Genomic DNA, 26244 nt, shown 5'->3' with positions numbered 1-26244 from the left:
ACCCTTTAGAGTGCGTCGCGAGTTCGAGTCCTGGAAGCAACAATTAATGCTTGCATTAAAATATGTTGTCTACGTCAACCTCTTGAAGTGCAATCTTTTCTCGGATGCTGCATGAATGCACGATGTCTTGTATACCGGGTTGATTACAAATGCAATAATTATTATCTATTTCTAGTACTGCACAAACTATATAGCAATACTAATAGGAAATCCATTGTCTCCAAATAACAATTAAGCACCAACCACACAACAATTTTTTGCAACAAAGGTAACTATTAACAAAAGGATTTATCTTATATATATATACATAGATAATGTAAAGAATATCTTCAACTCTTAACAAAATCCCAAAAAAAAACTCATGAATTCTACAAACCCATTTTTTCAAATTTGCTTTTAGGAAAAATGATAGTTATTTAATTTACATAATCATCCATGAACTTTTGTAAATTTCATGAATGACCCTTAAAACTTTACAAAATGAGCCATTGATCTTCCCTCCAATAAAAATACCAATGACTTTGATTTTTTTTCCTTAAATTCTTTTTATATTAACAATGAAAATTTATGCAACAAATGACTCCCTTCTTTTCTTTAGATTTGCTGCAGTTTCTGGAGTTCCTTTTCTCATCATAGCTACAAATTCTTCATAGTTAATTCGACCATCCTGCAAAAATAAATAATGTTATTTATTCATGAACTACCAAATATCTGAAAATTAAATATTTGATAGAAAGGGAAAATATATTTTGAAAAATATTATCTAAAAAGTGGCGTTATTTGTAGAGTAACTATATTTCGAGGGTGTTCAGCTGGAGAGTGAAAAATACTTTTCAAAAATAATAAAATAATAACATTTATAATTTATAATAATGTTAACAAATCAGATAGTACAGGGAAGCCTGGCACTAAGCTCCCGCTATGCGCGGGGTCAGGGGAAGGGTTGGACGACAAGGGTCTATTGTATGCAGTCTTATCCTACATTTTTGCAGGAGGCTGTTTCCACGGCTCGAACCAGTGACCTCCTAGTCACATGGCAACAACTTTACCAGTTATGCTAAGGCTCCCCTTCAAATCGGATAGTATTTTGATGAAATTTTTGCGTATTTTAAATATTGATAGTAATATGTAACTATTGGTTGGAGCAATGACATGAAGTTTTTGTTGAGATAATTGTGAACGAAAATGACTTTAGCCCGAAAATGCGGAAATTCATTTCTCATCTTTTGGTGGAAAATAGTTTTTTTAGAAAATAATTTTTGATAACCAAACATCAGAAAATAACTTATTGTCCCGAAAACATTTTTTAAGAAAAATTTTAGAAAATATTTTCCGTCATACCAAATGTTTCATACTAATTTCATTTAACATATACTCATATTTTAAACTTACATTATTAGAGTCAACTTCAGCAACAATTTCCTTTATGTCCTTTCCATCAGTCATTCCAAACTCTCTTAAAGCTTGCTCTAACTCTTCTATTGTAATGAACCTGGCAAAATTAAAAGAAAATAAATCAGTTATAATCTAGGAGAAAGTTGGTTGCAAATATTACAGAGGTAACTGATTCTTTTACGCGGTCAGTATATATAAGTTAAATTCTTGAACGGGCTTACCCGCTATTATCCTTGTCAAAATATTGGAATGCAGTGTAAAGATGTTCTTCTTTGTCCATTCTGTTCATGTGCATTGTTGCTGTAATAAACTCTTCATAATCTATGGTTCCATTTCCATCAGCATCAGCCTAATTCAATATATTCAAAGAAAATTAACATTAGCTTGACGCAGTGGCAGAAGCAGAATTTTCATCAAGGAATCCAAAAAAAAGTAAACACGCAAAGAAGCGCTAAGGGGATTCAACTCCTAATATATATACATTAAAACAGTTTAGTATATAGTGTAATTTTCGGCGAGGGGGTTTGGCTGTACCCCCTTCCACCCACCTAGCTTCGCCCGTGGCTTGACGAATAAGAAACTTGCAAGTTGCAACATTTCAAATAATCGTTATTGCAGAAAGATTACGGGAGGGGTGTACGCAGACCTTACCCTTACCTTTATGGGATAGAGAGTCGGGGGGGGGGGGGGGGGGGGGGTTTAATCAGAAACAACTCCTCTACCTTCACAAGGTAGGGGTAAGATTTGCGTACACATTACCCTCCCCAGACCCCACTTGTGGGATTATACTGGGTTATTGTTGTCGTAAAGACTGTTTTCGATAGACCCCCGACTCAAGACGTTTTTTTTAGGTCCCCATTGCCATAAATTATGACATAAGCTCGACCACTTGGGCCGACCTTAGATGGACACCCTCCCAAGTGCAATGAATATTAGTAACAGCTTAATTAGGAATTAACAAGGTAAATATAAGATAATTATTTAGTATTTGCAATAAGAAGTAATTAGAGAACTTACAGCTTCCATTAACTGTTGAATCTCATAATCAGATAATTTTGTCCCTTGTTTAGCAAGTCCTTGCTTTAGCTCTTCAAGTGTTATTGCCCCACTGTTATCAGTATCCATGCTTTTGAACATTTGCTTCAATCCCATAATTTCTTCCTCTGATAGACACCCTGCAATTACCTGTAATATATTCCTCCAAGTGAATATTTTGGTACATTGATAATTAATTCTTAAAACGTACTTGACGTTGAAAATTTATGTTGCTCAGATTCTACAAAAATGATGTCACATCTGCGTTGGATTATCTAAAATAATGCATATTTTGAGAATCTGACACGGATGCAGCAACATTTCTTGAGGATTCGAGCAAATATATTACCCGGAGAGCAACTTTCTTGAAGTTGTTCATAGCTCTGAATTGTTTGAGCCTACTCAAAACAGCATTATCAAGTGGTGTATCTGGTGCTTCTCCATCCTCCTTGATCCATGGATGATCTTCATATAAAAAGTTTGTTAGGTATCATATAAACTGTGTTGCTCGGACTCTTCAAAAGTCACATACGTGTCAGATCCTTAAAAAATGCAGTAGTTTTGGAGGATCCGACTCGCACCTGACAACATTTTTGAGGAGTCCTTTCGAATATTTGCAGATAGATTCTATTGAAGACACTTACTTAGGACTTGGATTGCTGTCAACCTCTGCTTGGGGTCTATAGTCAACATCTTCTTGACAATGTCTTTGGCACCATGGGAAATTGCAGGCCATGGATCACTTGAAAAATCAACATGTCCTCTCAATATTGCATTGAATATTCCATGTTCAGTTTCTGAAAACAAATTAATAATAGCCATTCATTAATATCTAATTAATCTTACTCTAAAGTAACATAAACTATTCTTTCTCTACATACCATTACTAGGATTTTCATAGTCCATGAAGTTTATTTCCACAAATATACACTAATATTTTCCTTTTTGGGGTTTCCTACCCGGTGTCCCATACCTGCATTGAAGCCCGACTAAAACCGGATTCACTCGGAGAAGTCCCACATTGGGGGTTAAAGCGCTCCTAACAAAGGCGAGTACATACATAGGGCTTGATTCTGAGATCGCTAGTTAAAGCGCTCCTAACAAAGGCGAGTACATACATACTCATTTTTCACTCCACCACAACCCTTGTTGGTAAAAATATACTAATATTGTCTGAGTTCAACATAACACACGACTTTCGATTTGAACTTATATATATTTCAGTAATCTAAATCCTGAATCCGGCACTGAGGTATAATTACAAAGGGTAGGGAGGAGATTTTATTATTTACTTACTTTAAGCGACTCGATATCTCCTTTTACTTTCAATACCTATTCTCTTCCACATGATAGTATATTTCATGTGAGCCGATGGCCCACATATCAACAACAATAACATACCCAGTGTAATCCCACAAGTGGGTTCTGGAGAGGGTAGTGTCCACGCAAACCTTACCCTACCTTGTGAAGGTAGAGAGACTATTTCCGATAGATCATCGGCTCAAGGACGATGACCACGAATCAAATATTAAACACATATGTGTTCATTTTGCCTCTTATTTTCTAACTTAAAGAATATTCTAAGGTTTGTGTGAGTGATATACCTGCCCAAAAAGGAGGAACACCAGAAAGAAGAATATATAACATAACTCCCACACTCCATATATCAACTTCTGGACCATATCTTCTTTTCAAGACTTCTGGTGCAATGTAATATGCACTACCCACAATGTCCTTAAATACATCTCCTGCACAATACAAAATTTTAAAAGGAATATTAAAATTACATCCAAAATTTCAAGAATCATACAAACCAAATATAATTCCAAGAATCATACAACAAAAATATAATTCCAAGAACCATACAAACAAAATATAATCAAAGATTCAAGCTAATTATATCATAACACCCTTAATACTTATCTTCACTCCGTGTTTATACCAAATCGAACAATATAATCATAAGAGTCACAAATTAAATTGAGAAATGAAAGGGCAGCCTGGTGGACGAAGCATCCTGCATTCACACAGGGTCCGAGAAGTGTTGCACCCCAAGGGGGTGTGAAGTAGACAGCCTACCCTGATGCCAGTATCAGTGGCTGATTTCACGGCTCGAACCTGTGACCTATAGGTCACACAGAGACAACTTTACCGTTGCTCTAAAGCTCCCCTTCTAAAGTGAGAATACATCAGTATTTATATAATTACATCTTACATTCACTTGTTTGGTGTAAACATTGAGTAAGCAACAACAACAATAACAATAACAACAACAACCCAGTAAAAACCCACAAGTGAGGTATGGGAAGGGTAGTGTGTACCCAGAGGCAGAGCTAGGATTTGAACCTTATGGTTCGGGATTATAATCTTTTTAAGTTACTGGGTTGTATAGTAATAATTTATACATATTCATTGCATTCCTTAATACAAATACAGGATTTGAACAAAAGCTAACGGGTTCAGCCGAACCCGCAACCAATATTGTGGCTCCGCCCCTCTGTGTACGCAGACCTAACCCCTACCCCGAAGGAGTAGAGAGGTTGTTTCCAATAGAACCTCGGCTCAAAAAGACGAAAAGAGACGATACCAGCAATAGAAACCATAGAAATAATAACAGCATCATAAGAATCAGAAAATCGATGAAAAGCAATAAAAGGTGTAAACATTGAGTGCGAATAAATTTATTACCTTGCTTGTAGAATACAGAAAGACCAAAATCTGTAGCTTTGAGAGGTGAATCTTCATCTTTATTAAGTAGGAGGAAATTCTCAGGCTTAAGATCTCTATGAATAACACCCATAGAATGACAAGTATGTACAATTTGCACAATTGTTCTTAATAAAGTTGCAGCTGCCCTTTCAGTATAATGTCCTTTAGCAATAATTCTATCAAATAATTCACCACCAGCACATAATTCCATAACCAAATGCACTGAATGTTTATCTTCATAAGCCCCTTTTAATTCAACAATATTTTGTTGCCCTGTTAAATGATGCATAATTTGTACTTCTCTCTTCACATCTTCAATATCTTCTTTATTCACCAATTTCCTTTTTGCTATAGTTTTACATGCAAATTGTTCACCACTTTGTTTATGTGTACATAAATGTGTAACACCAAATTGACCCCTCCCTAATTCTTTACCTATAGAATATGTTTTTCTAACATCTTCCATTGGTCTGCCTAAAACTGGACCAATTGGGGAATTTTTTGATGGTTTTGAAGAAGGATCAGGTGATTTTGGTGGTGTAATTGAACCATGATTTTGTTGTTTTTGAGAATTATTTGAAATTGATTGATCATTTTTGGTATTGGATTTTTGACTAGTATGATCATTATTATTATTTGTTTGTTCATTATCATCAGGTTGGCCCCTTGAACAACAGTTCCCCATTGTGTAAAAGGGGGACTAAAAGAGGCTAAACAAATGAAGATGATGAAGAAATAAACACACAATATGAGAAAATATGAACAGAGAAAGAGAGTTAATTTAGGAGAAACAAAATATAAGTTTGAAAAAAATTAGTGAATGAAGTAAAGTGATGGTGATTGGTTACAAAGTGTTTCACATGCAAAATGACTTAGAGTTAGAGGTGGAGAAATATCTTTATTTTTATTTTTTTTTATTTTTTTTTATGACTTTGAGTCAAGTTTTTGATAAGATATAGTCAACGAGTTTAACTTATATACGCTAAAATAAAAAATAAAACACTCTATTAAGTCGTTTAAAAAATAATTATAAATAATCGTCCACAGTGTCGTGGCCACGTACATCGAAAGGTGGTCAACCAAGCACCCTTTATCGAAAAGTTATATTGTGTATATAGAAATTTATATTATATATAAATGTCAAAAATTATTTTTTATGTGTGTATATTAAATTTTGAACAACCTTCGAAAAATTTCCGACTTCGTCATTGATCGTCCATAATAAATAAAATTACTGACATATAATAAGCCATGTTATTATATGTTACAACATATTAAAATATACGAATATATAAACTTTTTGACTGCTGATGTATATAAGTTTATTAGTCCATAGTTAATTGGATGTAACTATGCTTCTCCTAAGTCGAGGGTCTATCGGAAACAATATTTTTACCTTCGCATTGTAGGAGTAAGGTTGTATACACATTATCCTCCTCAGACTCCACTCGTAATCCACGGTTAATTTAGTTGTCAAATATGTGCTTAAAAATTCTTTGGATGGCTTAAATTAGTCAACACTCTGAATGGTAAATGTTGTTTAGAGATAACTTTGTGAGTAAAGGAGGCTCAGAGTATTTTTTGGAGAAATTTAAGAAACTATAATTGTTGGTAATTATTGTTAGTTTATTTACACCATAGAATTTTACCTAACAAATTAGCAACTGCAAATCTACTGATAATACACATGGAAGGAGAAGAATAATTTATCCTACCAAGAAATGCTTTCATTATCTTAGTGGGCGTTTGGACATAAGAATTGTAAAATTCCAAAAAAAGGTGAATAAAATTTTCAAGTGAAAATTGTATTTGAAATTTAGAGCCCGTTTGGACATAAGAAAATTTTTCCTTTTTTTTTCGAAAATTTTTCACTTTTTTTCGAAATCAGCGTTTGTTCATAAATTTTTCAATTTTCACTTGAAAATGCATTTTTTGAAAATTTGAAAAACTCCAAATGTTTTTCAAAATTTTCACTCAGATTACTCACAAAATTTCAAAAACAACCCAAAATTATATTCATGTCCAAACACAACTTTAATTTTCAGATACCATTTTCGCTTGAAATTTTTTCACTTTTTTTTTGGAATTTTACAATTCTTATGTCCAAAAGCCCACTTAGAGTTGTGTTTGGACATGAATATAATTTCGGGTTGTTTTTTAAGTTTTGTGAGTGAAAATTATAAAAAATAGTTTTTTGGAGTTTTTTAAATTTTCGAGAATTTTCAAAATGCATCTTCAAGTGAAAAGTGAAAATTTTATGAACAAACGCTGATTTCAAAAAAAAGTGAAATTTTTTTGGAAAAAATGAAAAAATTTCTTATGTCCGGACGGGCTCTAATTTTACTATATGACTCGAATAAATTTTATCGTTATAGTGAGTAAAATTCAGTTATCTTACTCTTATAATAGATAAACAGTTATTTTAATGTTATAAATATAATTTTATAATTATATGAAGTTCAGTGCTTATACGTGAAATTAGAATAATAATTGTGTGCGGCAAATAATTGATAGTATTTGATGAATAATTAGATAACCCCAAAATTAATTCTAATTTTTGTATTTTCCACTGATCCTAGTTGACTTGGTCAAACTAGGACGAGTCAATTTAGGTTTAAAGCATCAATTTAAATCGTCGATACAAATAATTAGGTTTATGAAGACCCTTAATAAAGAATTTAATGGAAAATCCAGATAACCTCAAAGTCAAAGAGACCAAAATCAGAAAATCATTAATGACCTCTTTATAAAAGGTCAAAAATAGAATATTATTCACTTTAAGTACTTTATTCTGAAAATAAGCATTAAATTCACTGTAAAACAATTTGTGTTCAAATGTGGGCGAAGTGCAGCAATAACCACTTTTAAACCCCGTTATTTAAAATATATCCATGATTTACAATGTATTTAAAGATTTGCAAATTTATTCAAATTTTAGGACTAAGTATCCTGAATTTGAAAATTCATGATGTAGTGTTTTAAATTTTGGAGTTGCTAATTTGAAATTCATGACTAAGTCTCTTGAATATCTGAACTACTAGTTTAAAATTCAGGACACAAGATTCGAACTTCTGGACACAATTTTCGAACTTTAGGTCACGACGTCATGAAGTTTGAACTTTGGGGTTTAAACTCTAGGACGTCCTATCGTGAAGTTTGAGCGAAATTAACTAATCTTTAAATAACATTATAAATTGTGGATATATTTTAAACAACATACTTAAAAGTGGCTACCTGATATTATTTCCACTCCAAATGTCATTAAATAGTACTTTCCCTATCCCAATTTACTTAATATTATTCTTGTTACGAGACATTCCAACTTCCAATAACTCATTCTTATAATATATTTTTATAAATAACATTTTAAGATCAAATATTCAAATTCATTAAATTAAACAAAATTCACCTTTGATGTGATATTTCCTTCATAAAACTAGCATTTTACTTGTTACACTATATTTTCTTTTACTATTATTTATACAATAGACAAGTCAAATAAACATGCAAAAATTTAAATTTAATTGAATAATATTACATAAACTGGAACACGAAAGTCCTTTTTTCTAGCATTTCGATCATGTATGAGATTATTACCCAAAAAAAGACCATACATGAGATTATTAAAATAAGATTTTTGTTTTGTTTTATATTATCCTTTTCTTTGATATTTTAGCTCTTTTCCCTAATCTCGTCCTTTTTTTAACCAAAGAATAAAAAGTGAAATATTTAATAAAGAATATTCTCAATACACTTTTTTACATGTGTTACAGACCGTTCAATCAGTGCAAATAAGAAAAGTAGAATTCACTTTTTCTATGATTAATTTGTTCTTTTTGTTGGGTTTAGCCATTCGGCGTCTGGTATCCGCATTGGAGTCCGATAATATTCGGATTCGTACCGATGTAAAATCCATTTAAAAGAGAATTACTTCCTAACATGATTTTTTCTATAAATTCAAACTCGAGACGACTGATAAATGAGGGAGCATATTTATCTCATCACAAACCATGTTGGTTATGATTAATTTGTTTATCTCACTTGTATGTGTGATTAGATGGCAATTGATATATCCTCCACCTTGGTCACTTCTAAATACAAAAATCACTCAAGAAAAAATTATTTAACTTTTTTCACTTTTTATGTGTCAACCTGACCACCTTTAGATAATGATTTGACATGAAAAAATCTTTCACTCTACAATAATAATAACAACACAATTTCAAATAAGTTAAAATCCGCTATATAAATTCTTAAGTTTATTTCAATCTGTTAGAACTCAGTGCATGCAAGAGATGAGGAAGTGCAGCAATGGCGGTTACATGAGCTGAAGAAGAATAAGAGGAGAAACAGAGAAATGTTTTCTATATCTCAATGTAACAGTACATTGTTTGTATATATACACGTATATAATTAGCCTCCACTCATAAGATAGTGGGCCCCACTCTACTTCTAACACTATGACAGCTGTACACTAACTTCCTAACTAACATTCTCCTCCTTCTTGTTATGTGAGTGCACCTATTTCTACACAATCTAATATTTATATTTTTAAGTGACAGTGTGGCATGTGCCTAAGTGAGTGTGTTTCAAATTTCAGACTTTCAATAATATATTTTGTATTGTAAGGATTTTCATAATCTGGCAACCCTATTGCGACCCTCCTACTACATAAAATAACAATAAAATTCTAAAACTCATTTTATTGTTTGAAACAAATTAAAATTGTTTTATTAATATTTGGTGCAATTTGATCATCTTAAGAAAATGTGACTAACTTCTAGAGAAAAAAAGAGAATTTATTCTCAGTTGCAAAAATTTTGTTTAGTAGAATTATATAGGTAATATTTATTCTAGTTATTTAATGTTATAAAAATAATTTTATAATTATATGAAGTTCCGTGCTTATACGTGAAATTAGTCCAATGATTGCGTGCGGCATATAATTGATAGTAATTGCTGAATAAATAAATAACGCCAAAACTAATTTTATTTTTTGTATTTCTAGTATTTCGACTGATCCTAGTTGACTTGGTCAAACTAGGACGAGTCAACTTAAGGTTTAAAGCATCAATTTAAATTGTCGATACAAATAATTAAATTAATAAAGAATTTAAGTACAAAATCCACGTAATCTCGGAGTCAAAGGGACCAAAATCACAATGTCATTAATAACCTTTTCATAAAAGTTTTAAATCGAATATTATTTATTTTAAGTACTTTATTCGGAAGATGAGTATAAAAATTCACTGTAAAATACTTTTTGTCCAAATGTCACTAAATAGTACTTTCCCTATCCCAATTTCAAACAACTTAATCTAATAAATTCTTTTATTTATAAATATAACATTTAAAGACCAATTATTCAAATTCATTAAATTAAATAAAATTCACCTTTGATATGACATTTCCTTCATAAAACTAGAATTTCACTTGTTACATAGTACTTTCCTCTTCTATTATCTATTAAATACACAAGTCAAATAAACATGTAAAATTCCAAATTCAATTAAATAAAGTATTATATAAACTGGAATACGAAAGTCCTTGTTTCTAGCATTTCGATCACAGATGAGATTATTACCCAAGAAAGATCAAAGATGAGATTATTATAATAAAATTTTTGTTTTGTTGTATATTATTCTTTTCTTTGATATTTTAGCTCTTTTCCTTAAAGTCGTCCCTTTTTTTTTTTAACTGAAGAACAAAAAGTAAAATATTTGATAAAAGAATATTCTCAATACACTTTTTTTTCCATGTGTACCGTTCAATCAGTGCAAATAAGAAAAGTAGAATTCACTGATTTTGTCTTAAACCGCTAGTGATAAATATTGTGTTCACATTAGCCTTTCGTTCTTTTTAGTATCGGGTTTTATCTACTGGTTATTGTTTTGCTTTTCATCTATGTTTTTGTGATGATGTTATTTCTTTCTAAGGTTTATTGATGGTACTGATATATTGTTTCTTTTCGTCTTCTTCAGCCGAGGATCTATCGGAAACAACTTCTCTACCACTCAGGGTAGGGGTAAGGTCTGCGTATACACTACCCTCCCCAAACTCCACTAGTGAGATTTCACTGGGTTGTTGTTGTTGCTGTTTTGTTGTTGGGTTTACCTATTCGGTGTCCGCTATCCCCACTGGAATCGTAAAAATTGCACGGGGCGCCCTATTTGGTCGCCCCCATTTAACCTATACTCATTTTTTAAAAAAGTTTAACTTGTACCCACTTTTTAAACAACTTCAGCCCCTTTCTCCTACTCCTTCTCCTCATTCGTTTTCTTCTTCTTCTTCTTCTTCTTCTTCTTCTTCTTCTTTGCTTCTACTGTTGTTGGTGCTGCTATGAAACTTCAGTTCATGGGATGATTGCCATAAGTATGTTTATCAGATTATTTAAAAACAAATTATAAATAATTACGTAAGTTAGTAGACAATAATTTATGAATATTTCCACGTAATTCTGTTCTTTTCACGTTTATTATTTCCAAAATTTATGATTTAGATATTGTTGGCAATCTGATTATTTTGTAGTAGTAATACACTATGAAAGAATAAGGTGATTATTTATCTAGTATGTTAGAAAGTTTTTTCAAAAACTTCAGCTTATATAGTGCTGAAGTTTTTACAAATGAACTAAATAACTTTAGCATCTTCTGCTGAAGTTTTTGAAAAAGCTTTATGACAAAACTAATGAATCCAGGACAAAAAAAATTCAGCTTATATAGTGCTGAAGTTTTTACAAATGAACTAAATAACTTCAGCATCTTTTGCTGAAGTTTTTGAAAAAGCTTATCCAAGACAAAAAAACTTCAGCTATTTTAGTGCTGGAGTTTTTACAAATGAACTAAATAACTTCAGCATCTTCTGCTGAAGTTTTTGAAAAAGTTTTTATGACAAAACTAATGAGTCCAGGACAAAAAAACTTTAGTTATTTTAGTGCTGAAGTTTTTACAAATGAACTAAATAACTTCAGCATCTTATCCAGCACAAAAAAATTTCAGCGTATTGCCTTTGCTACTTCAGCCCCATATGCTGAAGTTAAGCAAAAAAGTGGGTACGCTTGCAATTTTTTTGCAAAGCGGGCACAAGTTAAAATGTGACCCAAAAAGCGGGTATAGATGCAAATCCCCCATTGAAATCCGACTATATTCGGATTCGCACCGTGTATGATCCATTTAAAGGGCAATCACTCCCTAACCGAATTTTTTCCTGGACTCGAACTCGAAACGTCTGATTAAAAATAGAGGAATTCTATCCATCTCGTCACAAACCATGTTAGTTAATAATTTAATTTGTTTACCTCACTTGTCATTGGGATTAGATGACAATTGATATAGCCTCCACCTTGGTCACTACTAAATACAAATCACTCAAGACAAAATTATTTAGCTTGTTCACTTTTTATCTTCAACTTGACCACCTCTATATAATGATTTGACATGAAATATTCTTTCACTCCACACCAATAATAACAACATCATAAATAAGTTAAAATCGCTATATAAATTTTAATGACAATACCATTTTATTTAAGTTTATGTCAATCTAATATTATAATAAAGTAAAAGTACTAAAAGTTTTTATTTTAATATTTTCTAGTGACATTGTTGCATGTGCCTAAGTGAGTGTGTTTTAAAATTCAGACTTTCAATAATATATTTTGTATTATAAGGATTTTTCATAACCCGGCAATCCTATTGCAACCCTTCTACTACATAAAATAATAAAAAAATTCTAAAACTTATTTTCTTGTTTGAAACAATTTAAAATTATTTTATTAATATTTGGTGCAATTGATCATCTTAAACAAAAATGCGACTAAATTTTGGAGAAAAAAAGAGAATTTATTCTTAGTTCTAAAATTTTGTTTAATTAAATTATTTAGGTACTAATATTTTTTCACAAAATAGCGAAAACTATGCAATAGAATAACTAAAATATACACAAACTAATCCGAGCATCACTATTATAATAAAATAAAATAAATAAAAAGCATTTCTACAATTATTTGAAACCAACCTTCAATAAAACCAAAAAAAAAAAAAACCAAAAAAATTATAGTAGAAGTAAAATAAAATTACCCCCACAAGAAAAAATAGGAAATAATAGAGTGAGAGTGTGACCAAAAAGTCAAAATTGGCTGGTAAGAGAGAGAGAGAGAGAGAGAGCTGACAAAGTACAGACGTCACCCTCCATTTTCCCAAATTTTCACCTGCTTCTTTCTCATCTAGGAACTTCCCAACAACTGGGGTTGATTGGGTTTTTTTGCTGGTAGTAAACTTCAGTTGAAATCTCACTGATTTACAGAAACAGCCGAGGCAAAAAAACCCAAGAAAAATAGCAGAAAAAGGAACAAGATTTGATGGTTTTGTTGTCTAACTTTGGCTTTGTGGCAAAGTTTGAGCCTTTTGCTATAGACCCTTTTCGTTTCTTGAACTGTAAGTTGCTTACCTTTCTGTAATCTTCAGTTATTATGTATCTTGCTACTGTATTGCTTTAATTTTCAGTTATTATGTAACTTGCTACTGTATTGCAAACTGTTTTTTGAAGTTGGGTGTGTGTGTTTGCGGTTGGAAAGTTATAAAGTTTGGATTTTGAGGACTTGATGAGCAAAAAGTATTTTTTTTTTCTGTTGGGGAGGACTTGATGAGCAAAAAAATATTGGGAAGGAGATTTTGTTTGGATTTTACTAGATATGAGTTGTGAGCTTGATTCTTGATCATGGTATAGCTTAGTAAGTTCAATTTTAGATTAGTGGTGTCTAAGAGAACAAAAACCCCACCCTTCCGGGGAACTCGGGTTCAAATCCAAGCAGAGGCACAAAAATACTAGGTGAGTTCTTTCACATCTAGCTAAGACTTGGTGGGCAGAGTTACTAGTATCTGTGCTAGTGGGAGGTTATGATACTCGATGGAATAGTCAAGGTGCCGCGCAAGCTGGTCCGGGCATCACCGTCAGAAAATAAAGATTAGAGAATTAGACGAGCAATTCTTTAACATTTTGTGTTATTTTGCTTTTGATATGAGAAAAGCTGTATGATCCCTGAAGATGTTCTTCAGCTTAGGCCAAATTACTTCTTAGAAATGCTTTTACAGCAATGTCTATGCTTGTATGTTTTATCTCTGAGGCTGTGTATTCATCAATTCTGTTGCTTTTGATAGTTCTGTCCTCACTCCTAGTGATACGTGTCTGCTACTTGCTGGGTTTTCATCTGCTTTTCTAGTATTGCTTAGGTTTCAGTATGTTGTTTTCTATTTGATAAAATTTGGTGTAAGATGAATAACTTTACTCATATAGAATAGAGAATTAAACTATATCAAGCGTTTGAAAGAAAAAAGGCGTCAACTAGATGTTGTCAACCTTTCTTGTTCTCCCAGATGTAACTTATTAGTTGATGGAATCTTGTTGTATAAGGTGCCAGAATAACAAGTCTTTTAGTCTGCAACTTAGTTTTTTATTTTGCTTCAGCATGAAACTTTTAGCATCTTTCGGAGGGACCATGTGAATTCAAGTCCGTTGCTACTCACCTTGCCAACCTAATTTAACCCCCCCCCCCTTCGTCTACCACCCCCACCAAAATGAAAGAGACGATTTTGCATTTTGCAGCCAATAGTTTGAGGGGTTGGGTATTAAGCAACCACCGATTCTGGTATTGACCATAACACCTTGAGGTTTTGTAGAATAAAGCATCCAGAAGCCTCTTGATAGATAAAGGAGTAAACTTTTATGGATCACCATCACCAAAAAAACATATCCCCAGTTGGCTGCTCATCTGATGAATGAACCTATTGGCCAATGTTCATGAGGCTGAAGCTTAGGGTTAGCGAGGAGTGCGAATTTTCTTGCTAGATATATACTTAGGACATGATCTTTTCTTGGATTTGTTATTGGTTTTATGGTGAACAAAATTTGCTTGTTGTCTAACGCTATATGCATAAATAGACCTTGACTTTCCAATATCCATCTTAGCCAGCTTGTTGGTTTCTTTTCTGTTTCAGAAAATTATGTTACGACATTGATGCCTTCTCTTTGTAACTTAGCCAAACTGTATTGCCTATTGCAGAGACAAGTCTTTTGTGCTTTAATGTTGTTACCAAATTTCTTTAGCAGTTAACAATTTGATGTCCGCACGTCAATATGTATTGACATCATCTTCTCCCTTGGTGTTTTTACAGAAGATACTACATCTGATTTGTGTACCAATCTGAATCGATCATCCAAAAAATTGGCGGTAGTCCACGATGGCTGATATCAGTCCTAGTACATCAACAGATGCCGATACGGAAGATAAGAACAGGGTAAACCAATTACTTCTCGAATCCATCTCTTGTATTTAATTTGTAATTATATGTTTTGAGCTATGACTATTCTTGACTTCAGTAAGCACAAGTAGGCTTGGTTGACTGGTTTGACTTCATGAGTTCAATCGTGGTTTTTCCTTTAAAAACATACAAAAGTACAGCTATTTTCTTTTTTAGTTTATTGAAAAAATAAACATGTTTGTGCCCTTACATATTAGCTCATGAACTTCCCTGAACGCGGTTTCACTACATTTTATCCTGTAAAATAATCTGTACTACAAATGCTTGATGAAACTGAGATTCAGTCACTGCTGGTGCAGTTCCTAAATTCTCAACAACTGGGTGCGGTAGCTTCTGATGGAAGTGACAGGACAAGAGATCAGAAGGTATCCTATATTTATTGTCACATTTAGAATGACAGAATATGAGTGGAAAAAGAAAAGTTTATATGATGTTGAACTCTTGTTGTGCAGACACTTCGTAGACTTGCCCAAAATCGTGAAGCAGCTCGAAAAAGTCGTCTAAGGAAAAAGGTAAGTTCTCTTGCTGTAGCACTATTTCTGTTCATTTGGTATATACTCTATTCGTTGTGCTTGAGATTAAATTTGGAATTGTAATTAATGACCTTTTGGTTTGTGGTCATCCAAAACCTGCCTGAGTAGGTCCTCTCATTTAAGTTTTAGCTGGTGCATCTGAAAGTTTGATGTCATAATACTAGTCAAAATGGAAAAAAAAGGTTCAGTGCCTCAATTTATTAGCTCGGAATCTAGTGTACCCTGAATAAATGAAGGATTTCTGCATCCAGTAGAAGATTGGTGGATAATAAGTGGGCTTACATGTACCTCTTTCTCACCAAAAAAAGAGAGAGCTTATGTGTACCCATGAGGTCCGTATTTGTATAGAAGGTTGAGTTTCTTTTGTGAAAAGCCAAATTTTGGTGTAGGTTCTCTACCTTTATACGACTTGTATATAGGGTTTTCCGCATCTATAATAAATTTATTTACCTTAATAAAAAAGTGGGCTGATGTGCATATGTTCCATTTTTAGGAAAAATCGTAAAGAAAAATAGAACACTTTATTCTTTCAAGTATTGAGGTAGGAGCTTAGAGTTATTCTTATCGTTGAGATAAGAATGAAAATGAATTATTATGCTGAAGGTTTCTGAACGAAATGTGGTATTGAGTATTTCACAGCAAAGAACAAAATTGGTATCTTCTACATAACCTTGAGATCTCAGTGGACCCCATTCTTGAACATGACTGGAAACCTGGGGGATGTTAGTGAAGTTTAATGCGTGTTAATGTATGGATGCCCATCTATTAGTTCTTTTTTGGAACATTAGAGTAGACTACTTCTTGAGAACTTATAGTTAGAGATTTCTTGTTGAAGTGATGAGTAACATTATTTCTTGCTCTAGATATCCTCGGAGCATTAGAAAAAAGTTGTTGAACTAAGTTAACATTCTAATAGAATAGGTGTTATCCCTTATCTATGCTTGTGAGATGGGTATCAGTACTACATACATGTGCACGGATTGTAATGTGAAAATAGATCTAGTATCAAATATAGTAATTCCTTATTTTATGGCTTTTGTTGGTCTAGGCATATGTTCAACAGTTAGAGAGCAGTCGGATGAAGCTGACACAACTAGAGCAGGAACTTCAACGAGCTCGACAACAGGTTTGTTCGGCATTTTTTGTGTCCTCATCTATTTTTCACTTTTAACACGTACAGCTAGCACCTCCATAGTTATTAGCTCGCGGCCTATCAGATGATCAGCTTTTTGAGACATTTTTTTTTTGCCGCAGGGCATATTTATTTCAGGTTCAGGAGATCAATCACAGTCGATGAGCGGAAATGGTATGCTCATCTTCCGCATCCAGTATGACTGATTTATCAAAAAAATTAACAAAATTATCTACCACTATCCCTCGGGGATTTCTCGGTTATAGTAAAATACAAGGAATTATGGTATGGCTGACTAATGAAGGGTATAACTCTCTGTTATAATAAAGTAAAAGTAGATTAGTGGTAGAATTGTTGCGTGGAACCTGAACTAACCCTCTTATCCATATTGATGTATGGGTATCCTTCTGATGATTATAATGCCCTCTGAGTAGTTTATTGCTGACTTCGAGTTGGTTTCACATAATGTTAATGTATTCAATAGTAAGGTGTCTCAGTGACTCGGACAAGTAAATACACGATTAAATGAATTTTGTTCACTTACGGAAATTATCATATATTCCCTAGTTGATCTGATTTATTCTGTCTTTTCCAATGTACTAGCTTTTATGTATATAAAGGCTATTTCATTTACCAGTTTGATATCTTAATGTCATATTTCTCAGTTCAGCCCAAGATGTCTTGTGTATTAATCTGTCTGTGAAAAGTAAAAGCATTAAAAGTGGGTAATCAAATGGCATTTTTTGGTTTTTCTTCTCTTTCCTTTTTGCTTTGGGGTGGGGGGATTGAAGCGAAATGCTGTATTTGAATATTTTGAAGAAGTGAGTGTCCACATTATTTTAACTACACAGAACCAAGGACCAAATTTGTCGCGAGATGAAAATTTACCACACGAAAATGGGTTTCTAGTGGTAGTCAATATGACTAAGAGCCCGTTTGGATTGGCTTATTTAAGTGCTTTTAAGCCATTTTGTAGTGTTTGGATAAAGTAAAAAAAGTGTTTTTAAGCACTTGTTTTTAAGCTAAAATGACAAAAATAAGCCAAAAGCCAAAAGCTAGAATTCCTTAACTTATGGCTTTTGGCTTAAAAGTCACTTACAACAAGCCCATCCAAACGGGCTCTAAATATTTGGATAAATGCTTTAGAAAAGGAACTTTTACTTTCTGTACTTCGTGTATTTTTTGGTGGCATTCAATTTAAAATGTAATCTATAGACAAGTATTATTTTTTCTACAGACTTTCAAATTTCATTAGTGGCTTTCTTTATTGGAATTATTGGACTAGGTTGCTATATTCATCCATATGTTTCATCATGCCAAGGAAATCATTGCCTGGGTTTTTGGCATAGGACGTGTTACAGGTATTTAATTAAAAAGGAAAATGGAAGTACTATAGCTTTGTGAAGAGTGAGGAAGAATCTAACCAGAGTAGCGAAGAAAGTTGAGTATGGAGGTTATTGCATTCTTTTCCTTTTCTGGATAAGTCAAATGCGTCTCATTAATTACTTACCAAGATAGCGTGGTACAAATGCACACATAGGGCGTGTGCTTAAAATCCAATTCTCTATACAAAAAGGAATTCTCTCCTTGCACCAGAAGTATAAGCAAAACAAGAACCTCTGTAGTCTTCATATCATTCTCACTATAATAGACTAATCTCCTATTTCTTCCAATCCAAATAATCCAAAAACGGTACAACAGTGTAGTCTTCAAGCTGCATTCCAGCTTTACATTACTTCTTCGATTGTTCTAGTGAACACCTATGAGATGCTAGAGAAGGAGCACACAAGGTCCCATAGCTGTGATGTGTCCTCTCTTAGCCTCTTGCATAGGCGGCAGCACCCCGTGACAATTTGCCGCCTCCTTGGTTATCCGCTGTTATGAAGGAGGAGCATTAGCCATGAAGGCAGCTTTTAGATAGTCATTAACAGTTATTCTCCTTTGGAGTAGTGATTCATCTGCTATTTGGTCGTCTTTATTCCTTTAGATAACATAGAATTCCCTTGAATTCAGAATATTTGATTTTGTAAAAACTAGTTTGAATATAGAACTCCGTGAAAGTAAGTAAAGCTAACTTCCGGTCCTTCTAGGAGCTTTGGCATTTGATGTAGAATATGCCCGATGGTTGGAGGAGCAGAACCGACGAATTAATGAGTTAAGGGGAGCTGTAAATTCTCATGCTGGTGATGGTGAACTTCGCATAATTGTCGATGGTATCTTAGCACACTATGATGACATATTCAGGATAAAAGGGGATGCTGCAAAGTCCGACGTTTTTCACATATTGTCGGGCATGTGGAAAACTCCAGCAGAGAGATGCTTCTTGTGGCTTGGTGGATTCCGTTCGTCTGAACTCCTCAAGGTGAGAACCTTTTACTTCCCACAAGTGATTGTGCAGCTTGTCGAATAACTTTTTCCCATCCCTTTGGCTAAAAAAAGAACAGAAAAAGAAAAGCTCTTAAATTAGTGAATGGTGGTTGGACATGTGAGATGATGCCTGTGCTAGAATAAAACAGGATGCATTTGGAATTTTTGATGGGATTGTAGTTGTTCATCGCCTGGAAAGAGTTCTCAATTTTTGAGGCTTAAATTTCAAGAATTAACCCCAATGTCTCAGCAACCCATAAAGGGATCCAAGCACGTTTAGCGTGATAGAAGTCAGTTTTTCTAGTAAAAGAAGTTTCCTTTTCTGTATTTCACCTTCAACATGAACTGTAGAGGTCAAATATCGATTTCTGACCTAAGTTGTTGCCACATGTTGATGAATTACCTGTGTTTACTTCTCTAGCTGGAAGTTCTCAGTAAGCATGCTCTTTTTGGGGTGCACTACTCTGGTTCCAGTGTGCTCTGCGCCTCCGCCTCCTATTTGTTGTCCCTATGATGGTGGTTCTTGTGCTGAGAATGAACAGCTCAATTATCTCTGAGATCCCTACAGTCTCGCTTTTGTTACAACTCTCCCTCCACCCTTACCTTCTTACATTCTGGTTCTTCTGATTAGGTTTAGTCATCTAATATCTTTGCATGTTACCCTCCTCCACCTGCTTAGTTCTCTGCGTACCGCTCCATTTGCATGACCTCAGCGTATTTCTCTAGCTGGAAGTTCTTGGTAAAGATTCTTTCTTGGGATGCACTGCTCTTATTTCATCATGCTTGCAACTCCATTTGTTGTGTTTACATTGCTGTTCTTGTTAGTGAAATAAAGGTCTTGCTTTAGTCAAACCTCTCCCTCAACCCTTGTCGTCCAGTTCGGAAAAATTCCTACAGTCTAATACACAGTGGACATTTCCTTTCTTTTTCTCTTTTCAAGGGGTAAAGGTGACGGGAAGACATTATTGACTTAGTGTTCCTGCTAGTTCTTGAATTTCTTGCCATTTTGTTGCAGCTCCTCATTAACCAGTTGGAGCCTCTAACCGAACAACAATTATTGGCAATCAACAACTTGCAACAGTCATCCCAACAGGCGGAAGATGCTTTATCCCAAGGAATGGAGGCACTGCAGCAGTCTTTGGCTGAGACTCTGGCGGGGTCCCTTGGACCTTCAAGTTCCTCGGGGAATGTTGCCAATTATATGGGTCAAATGGCCATGGCAATGGGGAAGCTCGGAACTCTCGAGGGCTTCATACGACAGGTGCTTAATCCTTCATATTCTGTGTCTATACCTTTGAAATTATACGCTTTGATTGTGTGAAGAGCTTCTTAACAGCCTAAAATTCATCATTGACGTGTCAAACATTTGCATCTTTCTGTTGCCTAACTTTTTCCGAGTTGCCTCCTTGAAAAAAAAAAATGAAAGAAGCAAAAAAGAAGGGAAAGGGAAGTTACAATATTCCAAGCCCCTTTGTTAGATCCTTTTTAGTCGTTTGCAACATCCAGAGAATGGATTAATGCCACAAGCAGCAGAGAGCAATCTAACGTCTCTCATCATAAACACCTCCTCGTATCAGTATTAGTCGCTTACTATTGCCTTGATAAAGTAAAAGTCTATGCCCTAGTTTGTGCCATGACCTTATTTGTAAGTTGCTTACTCCTTGTTATTTTAGGAGCTGTAGATACTCCTGGTGTGAAATAGTTGGACGAATCTGACTGGCAAAGATCCGTGATGAGTCGTTATTAATTGAAGATTTTAAGATCTATTCAGGGGAATGTTCTCTCTTCTTAAAGCCTTAAGTTTGTGTCTTACTCTCAAAAATGGAGGAGAGGAGAGGAGAAGGGGGTTTATTGATCTCCCCTCTCATTGCTCAAAAGGTGGCTGTAGTATAGTGATGATAACTTATATAAATTTGCTTCAGAACATATGGGGAAAGTCTACCTGCATTTTGTACATGTTTGAAGCTTTTCTTTGCATGCATAGGCTAATCTATGGAATCTCTCCGCAGGCTGATAACCTTCGGCAACAGACATTGCAGCAAATGCATCGTATACTGACAACTCGCCAATCAGCTCGTGCTCTTCTTGCGATCAGTGATTATTTCTCTCGGCTTCGAGCACTGAGCTCTCTCTGGCTTGCTCGTCCCCGGGAATAACAACTGCTTTCTTCTAATACTCTGCTATGAAATATTCTTGGTAACATTTGTAAATGAGAAACCTTCTTCTGGGAGAGCTACCGAGCTTTAACGGATATAATTATTAGATTTTCAGCCACCAGTTCAGTCCTTGTTCATTTCATTGTAATGGTATTTGTAACACTGTTTCATTTTTAACTTTGATAGACATAAGGTGATCAGTGAATTGTTGTATTTTAGCTTGTCTAATTGTTCCAGTTAGGTTGATGAAAAGGACCCTGGCTGACTTCCCCTTCAATTTTTGCATTATTATTTAGCTGTTTTCTTTTCTTTTGTCATTGTATCTTTGCCTATGGATTGAGGTGTAGTAATTCTTGTAGTAGTATTTTTGTCTACAGATACGCATGTATAACATTTTTCTCACTCCATCTTTTCTTGCTTTAGAAAGATTGGTTTCTTTTTACTTTTAGGGTGTGTGTGGTATGAAGGAAAATGTTTTCCATGCAAAATGAGTGGTTTTATCACTTATTTTCCCTTGTTTGGCTAGTGAGTAGAAAACTTTTTCGGAAAAATATTTTCTAGTGTTTGATTAGAGAGCAGAAAATATTTTTTTATGCTACTCTTCTCACCCCCTTCCCAAGTCCCCATGTTTCCTTGCTCGCCCTCCCCTCCTCCAAGTCCCCATGTTTCCTTGCTTGACCCCCCCCCCCCCCTCCCCCCCCTCCCCCCAAATATCCAACATTTTCAGGACTCTCTTTCCTTTAAGAATTTAATTATTCTTCTAAAAATTCACACAAACCCAAAGGAACTAATGTGTTGCTTCACTTTTTTACGCAAAATAACGTTAAAACTTGTGCTCCATAACTAAAATGAAAATACTATTTTTTTGGTTGAAAAAGAAAGTACTCTTCTACAACATGAAAACAAAAACAAAGTACTCATTTTATTGAAATAAAAAAAAAACTTTTTCTACATCAAAGAAAATACTCATTTTGTTTAAATAAATAAAAAAAAAATACTCTTTTTACCTCATGAAAAGAAAATACTTTTTTTGTTGAAACGAAAGAAAATACCTTTTTTGTTGAAATGAAAAAAATACTTTTTATATCATATAAAAAAATACTCATTTGTTGAAATGAAAAAAAAAATCTATCTATAACATGAAAAAAGTACAATTAATAATAATTTTTTTTAGGGCGGGGTGTGGATTATGGGGTGGGGTGGGTAGGCGGGGGATGGGGATTTGGGGGTTGGGGTTTGGTGGTTGGGTGTGGGGGTGGGGTTAGTTGGGGGTGGTGGGAATGGTGAATAGGGTGGGGAGGGTTAAAAGGAGTTTTGTAAAATGTTTTCATTCTCCTGATAGGAAAAACATTTTACTCCAATTGGAGGAAAATGAGTTCACGAGGAAAATAATTTTCTTCATACCAAACACATCCTTATTAATGTATCTTTTCTTAAACCAATCATAGGATAAAGTTAATCTCAAACTTTATCTATCCCGGAATTATTATCCTTATACCCAAGGACTCTGTATTCTCTATACGTCTTTCTTTACACCAAAAGTGAAACAAAAGAATACAATGCATCTTTAACATTCTGAAGAATACTGTATCTGTCTTCAAAAACTCTTGAGTTCCTCTCTGTCCACCGTACACTTTGCATGAGATCTAATAAAACTGGGAGAAAGAAAAATTAATATCCCCTTTGTATGGGATCTAAATTTCAATTTGTTAGGAACATAGAAAAAATAAGTACTACTGCATAAGAGATGAAAATTTTGGTCTCAGAATTTTTTGACAACTCATACAATATGTTTGTATTCAAATGAACAACAACAGTACAAAAGGCATTTCTTTCTATTTGCCTAAGCTTTGGTAGATAGAATTAGGACAAAGTTTCCCGATATCTTTGCTGTGTGAGGTAGTAGGTACCCGTTGAGGTACGAGTAAGTTGACCTGAACTCACCTGAGTTAAAAAACCAACTAACAATACAAAATAGCATGATGATGCCGCTCTTAAAACTGCAAATGGAAGTGTGAAAATAAAGAAAACTTAATAATGTGATGAATCAAGGCTGTTGTTGAGCATCCATGTAACCAGCATCAACAAGAACTTTCTCCCTTTTAGCTAACTCAACATCCTCATCCACCATCATCTTCACTAATTGCTCGAACCCGACTCTGGGCTTCCAACCCAAAACCTTTCTCGCCTTGCTCGAATCTCCCTTTAGATTATCCACTTCTGTAGGCCTAAAGTATCTCTTATCAATCACCACATGATCCTTCCAATTCAATCCTACGTATCCGAATGCCACCTCCAAGAACTCCTCCACCGTATGCGACTCCTCCGTCGCCACCACGTAGTCGTCCGGCTTCTCTTGCTGCAGCATCATCCACATTGCTTCCACATAGTCCCCGGCAAAACCCCAGTCCCTGGATGCCTGGAAAGTGCACAAATAGCCGCTTTTAGGACTGCTATTTAAAGTATTGCTGAAATTAACAAAAAGTTCAAAATACTGTCTCGTTAAATTTTTGGAACTTCGAGCTTTCAGTTAAAACCGCTAGTTGGTGACATTCATATTTTTGAAAAATAACTGATGTCCTGGAGTTCCAAATCCCAGCAGTGAAACTGAAACTGCAGGACATTACAGTGACTAATTTAATATTATTCGAGCTGAAAAGTAGTACTATTTTTTATTACGGGAGCTGAAAAGTTAATATTTTTGTGAAAAACTTTCCCATTTCTACCTGCAAATTACCCAGGAACAGCTTGCTTTGTAGCCCGATTTTGATCCGACCCACAGCCCGAGTGATCTTCCGGGTCACGAAGTTCTCACCACGCCTAGGCGATTCATGATTGAAGAGAATTCCATTACAAGCGAAGATCCCATAGGCTTCACGGTAATTAACGGTGTACCAATGCGCGGCGCACTTGGATACAGCATAAGGCGACCTAGGATGAAACGGCGTAGTTTCGGATTGCGGCGGAGGAGTGGATCCGAACATTTCGGATGAACCGGCTTGGTAATACCGGATGTGTGACCTACCAGTAGCGGAAATGTGAGAACGGACGGCTTCGAGAAGGCGGAGAGCACCGGTGGAGACGACGTCGGCGGTGTAATCGGGGATCTCGAAGGAGACGGCGACGTGAGATTGTGCGGCGAGGTTGTAGACTTCGTCGGGGAGAATCGTGTCGAGCCAACGCCGGAGTGATGACGCATCGGTAACGTCAGCGTAGTGGAGCTTCATACGCGCCTTGTGAACGTTGTGTGGATCGATGTAGATGTGATTCACGCGTTGCGTGTTGAAATTGGAGGATCGGCGAATTAGGCCGTGGACTTCGTAGCCTTTGTCAAGGAGGAATTCGGTGAGGTACGAGCCGTCTTGACCGGTAATGCCGGTGATCAGAGCTACTTTCCGGCGATCGCCGTTCGAGTCCGCCGCATCGGCGGGGATCGATTCAGATCTGTTGGATGCCATTTCTGTGAGATTCTGTATGGGGTTTGAGCTTTTTCTCTGAGCAGAGAAACATAAGTTTGCTTAAATCGGGAAACATCAACTAATAAGTGCAAGTTGAAGGACAAAAAAAAAAATAATAATAATAATAATAAAAGATAGGAGTATTTGGACAAATTTGGTTTAATTTAACTAGAGTTTAAATTTTATGCACGATAACAAACAATTCAATGCATTAAGCTCCCCTTATATGCAAGGTACGAGAAAGGGTACGTTGAGTTAGGTAAGTAATTTTATCTTACATTTCTACAAAAGGTTGTTCGACAGCTTGAATATGTGATATGTTGGTTACACCATAACAATTTTTAATGTTACGCCAAGACTCCTCTTTATAAGTAAATTTCTATGATAAAATAGTAATTAATTGTTGGGTTTTTAAGGTATTTAATTAATATATTAAATACTTAAAAGAGGGTGAATGGGAAATGGAGGGAAATGAAATTTTTGAGTGAAATTTTAAGTTCCCCCTCCCTTGGCAAATGGGCATTGTCCCATATTGGAAGAGGAAGAGGTTTTTTATGGGTATATAAGCAATTGCTCTTCTTCTAGCTCTTAAAGAGTTGAGAAGAAGGCAAGCCTCGCGCCGTCGTCGTCGCTCGGCTCGGCTTCGACTTCGACTTCTCGGATTCGGATTTGGTCAAATGATTGATTGATTAACTTTTTGGACCAAATTTATTTGTTAATAGTAAAATATTAACAGAAATGTTATTAAATATTTGTTTTAATAACAAAATATTAATATTAAATCCAATCCGTTTTTCTGTTTTGGTAACAGAAAAGTAACTACCCTCTTCAATTTTCCCTCTTTATTTTCCCTCTTTATTATTGAGTAAATGGCCATTTATGTAATGGCATTTATGTTGTGGGCGTTTTGCATAAACAGCCATTCTGAAGAGACCCAACTTTGGCTATAAATACAACACTATTCTGCTCAGAATTTTAACTACAATTTTCTGAGTTTCCTCTCCTTCTTCTGCATACTTTTAGCATCAAAACCAAGCAAAAAGTAAGTGTGATTTGCTACCGAACTTTGTGTTCGCTGAAACACTGGGGTTTGAAGTACCACTACACCAGTGTGTAATTCGTTCTATCCTGGAGGAAAAA

At 34.8% G+C, this 26244-nt stretch overlaps 3 protein-coding genes across 3 annotated transcripts; 1 reads left to right on the top strand and 2 right to left on the bottom strand.

Moving 5' to 3' along the window:
* Window positions 1-273: 273 nt before the first annotated feature.
* On the bottom strand, window positions 274-5896 carry LOC109212857 (calcium-dependent protein kinase 17-like). Its single transcript, XM_019376554.1, has 8 exons — window positions 5119-5896; window positions 4035-4178; window positions 3075-3227; window positions 2780-2895; window positions 2413-2580; window positions 1617-1744; window positions 1393-1492; window positions 274-667 (listed from the first exon to the last, which is right to left on the bottom strand). The coding sequence occupies exons 1-8, from the start codon at window positions 5822-5824 to the stop codon at window positions 566-568; spliced, it is 1617 nt and encodes a 538-aa protein (XP_019232099.1). The 5' UTR covers window positions 5825-5896; the 3' UTR covers window positions 274-565.
* Window positions 5897-13275: 7379 nt separating this feature from the next.
* Window positions 13276-22010, top strand: LOC109212849 (transcription factor TGA2.2-like). Its single transcript, XM_019376544.1, has 9 exons — window positions 13276-13574; window positions 15312-15434; window positions 15758-15823; window positions 15911-15970; window positions 17040-17117; window positions 17246-17297; window positions 19214-19485; window positions 20506-20751; window positions 21500-22010. The coding sequence occupies exons 2-9, from the start codon at window positions 15378-15380 to the stop codon at window positions 21644-21646; spliced, it is 978 nt and encodes a 325-aa protein (XP_019232089.1). The 5' UTR covers window positions 13276-13574; window positions 15312-15377; the 3' UTR covers window positions 21647-22010.
* A 1307-nt stretch (window positions 22011-23317) lies between these two features.
* LOC109212848 (GDP-mannose 4,6 dehydratase 1) lies at window positions 23318-25194 on the bottom strand. The gene is made up of 2 exons (XM_019376543.1): window positions 24373-25194; window positions 23318-24065 (listed from the first exon to the last, which is right to left on the bottom strand). The coding sequence occupies exons 1-2, from the start codon at window positions 25102-25104 to the stop codon at window positions 23694-23696; spliced, it is 1104 nt and encodes a 367-aa protein (XP_019232088.1). The 5' UTR covers window positions 25105-25194; the 3' UTR covers window positions 23318-23693.
* Window positions 25195-26244: the final 1050 nt, after the last annotated feature.

This window comes from Nicotiana attenuata, unplaced genomic scaffold (genome assembly GCF_001879085.1).
Source record: "Nicotiana attenuata strain UT unplaced genomic scaffold, NIATTr2, whole genome shotgun sequence".
Classification (NCBI taxonomy): Eukaryota; Viridiplantae; Streptophyta; class Magnoliopsida; order Solanales; family Solanaceae; genus Nicotiana; species Nicotiana attenuata.
This window is presented reverse-complemented; position numbering and strand designations above follow the sequence as displayed.

What these genes read in the sequence shown, in the direction of transcription:
- LOC109212857 (XM_019376554.1), bottom strand. Translation starts at nt 5,824, where the DNA reads ATGGGGAACTGTTGTTCAAGGGGCCAACCTGATGATAATGAACAAACA. An exon ending in TGTTCCTCCTTTTTGGGCAG is followed by an intron (nt 3,228 to 4,034) that starts GTATATCACTCA and finishes ATTTGTTTTCAG; the next exon opens with AAACTGAACATGGAATATTC. An exon ending in TTTGACAAGGATAATAGCGG is followed by an intron (nt 1,493 to 1,616) that starts GTAAGCCCGTTC and finishes TAATTTTGCCAG; the next exon opens with GTTCATTACAATAGAAGAGT.
- LOC109212849 (XM_019376544.1), top strand. Translation starts at nt 15,378, where the DNA reads ATGGCTGATATCAGTCCTAGTACATCAACAGATGCCGATACGGAAGAT. An exon ending in ACAGGACAAGAGATCAGAAG is followed by an intron (nt 15,824 to 15,910) that starts GTATCCTATATT and finishes CTTGTTGTGCAG; the next exon opens with ACACTTCGTAGACTTGCCCA. An exon ending in AAAGTCGTCTAAGGAAAAAG is followed by an intron (nt 15,971 to 17,039) that starts GTAAGTTCTCTT and finishes TTGTTGGTCTAG; the next exon opens with GCATATGTTCAACAGTTAGA.
- LOC109212848 (XM_019376543.1), bottom strand. Translation starts at nt 25,104, where the DNA reads ATGGCATCCAACAGATCTGAATCGATCCCCGCCGATGCGGCGGACTCG. An exon ending in TGTTCCTGGGTAATTTGCAG is followed by an intron (nt 24,066 to 24,372) that starts GTAGAAATGGGA and finishes TGCACTTTCCAG; the next exon opens with GCATCCAGGGACTGGGGTTT.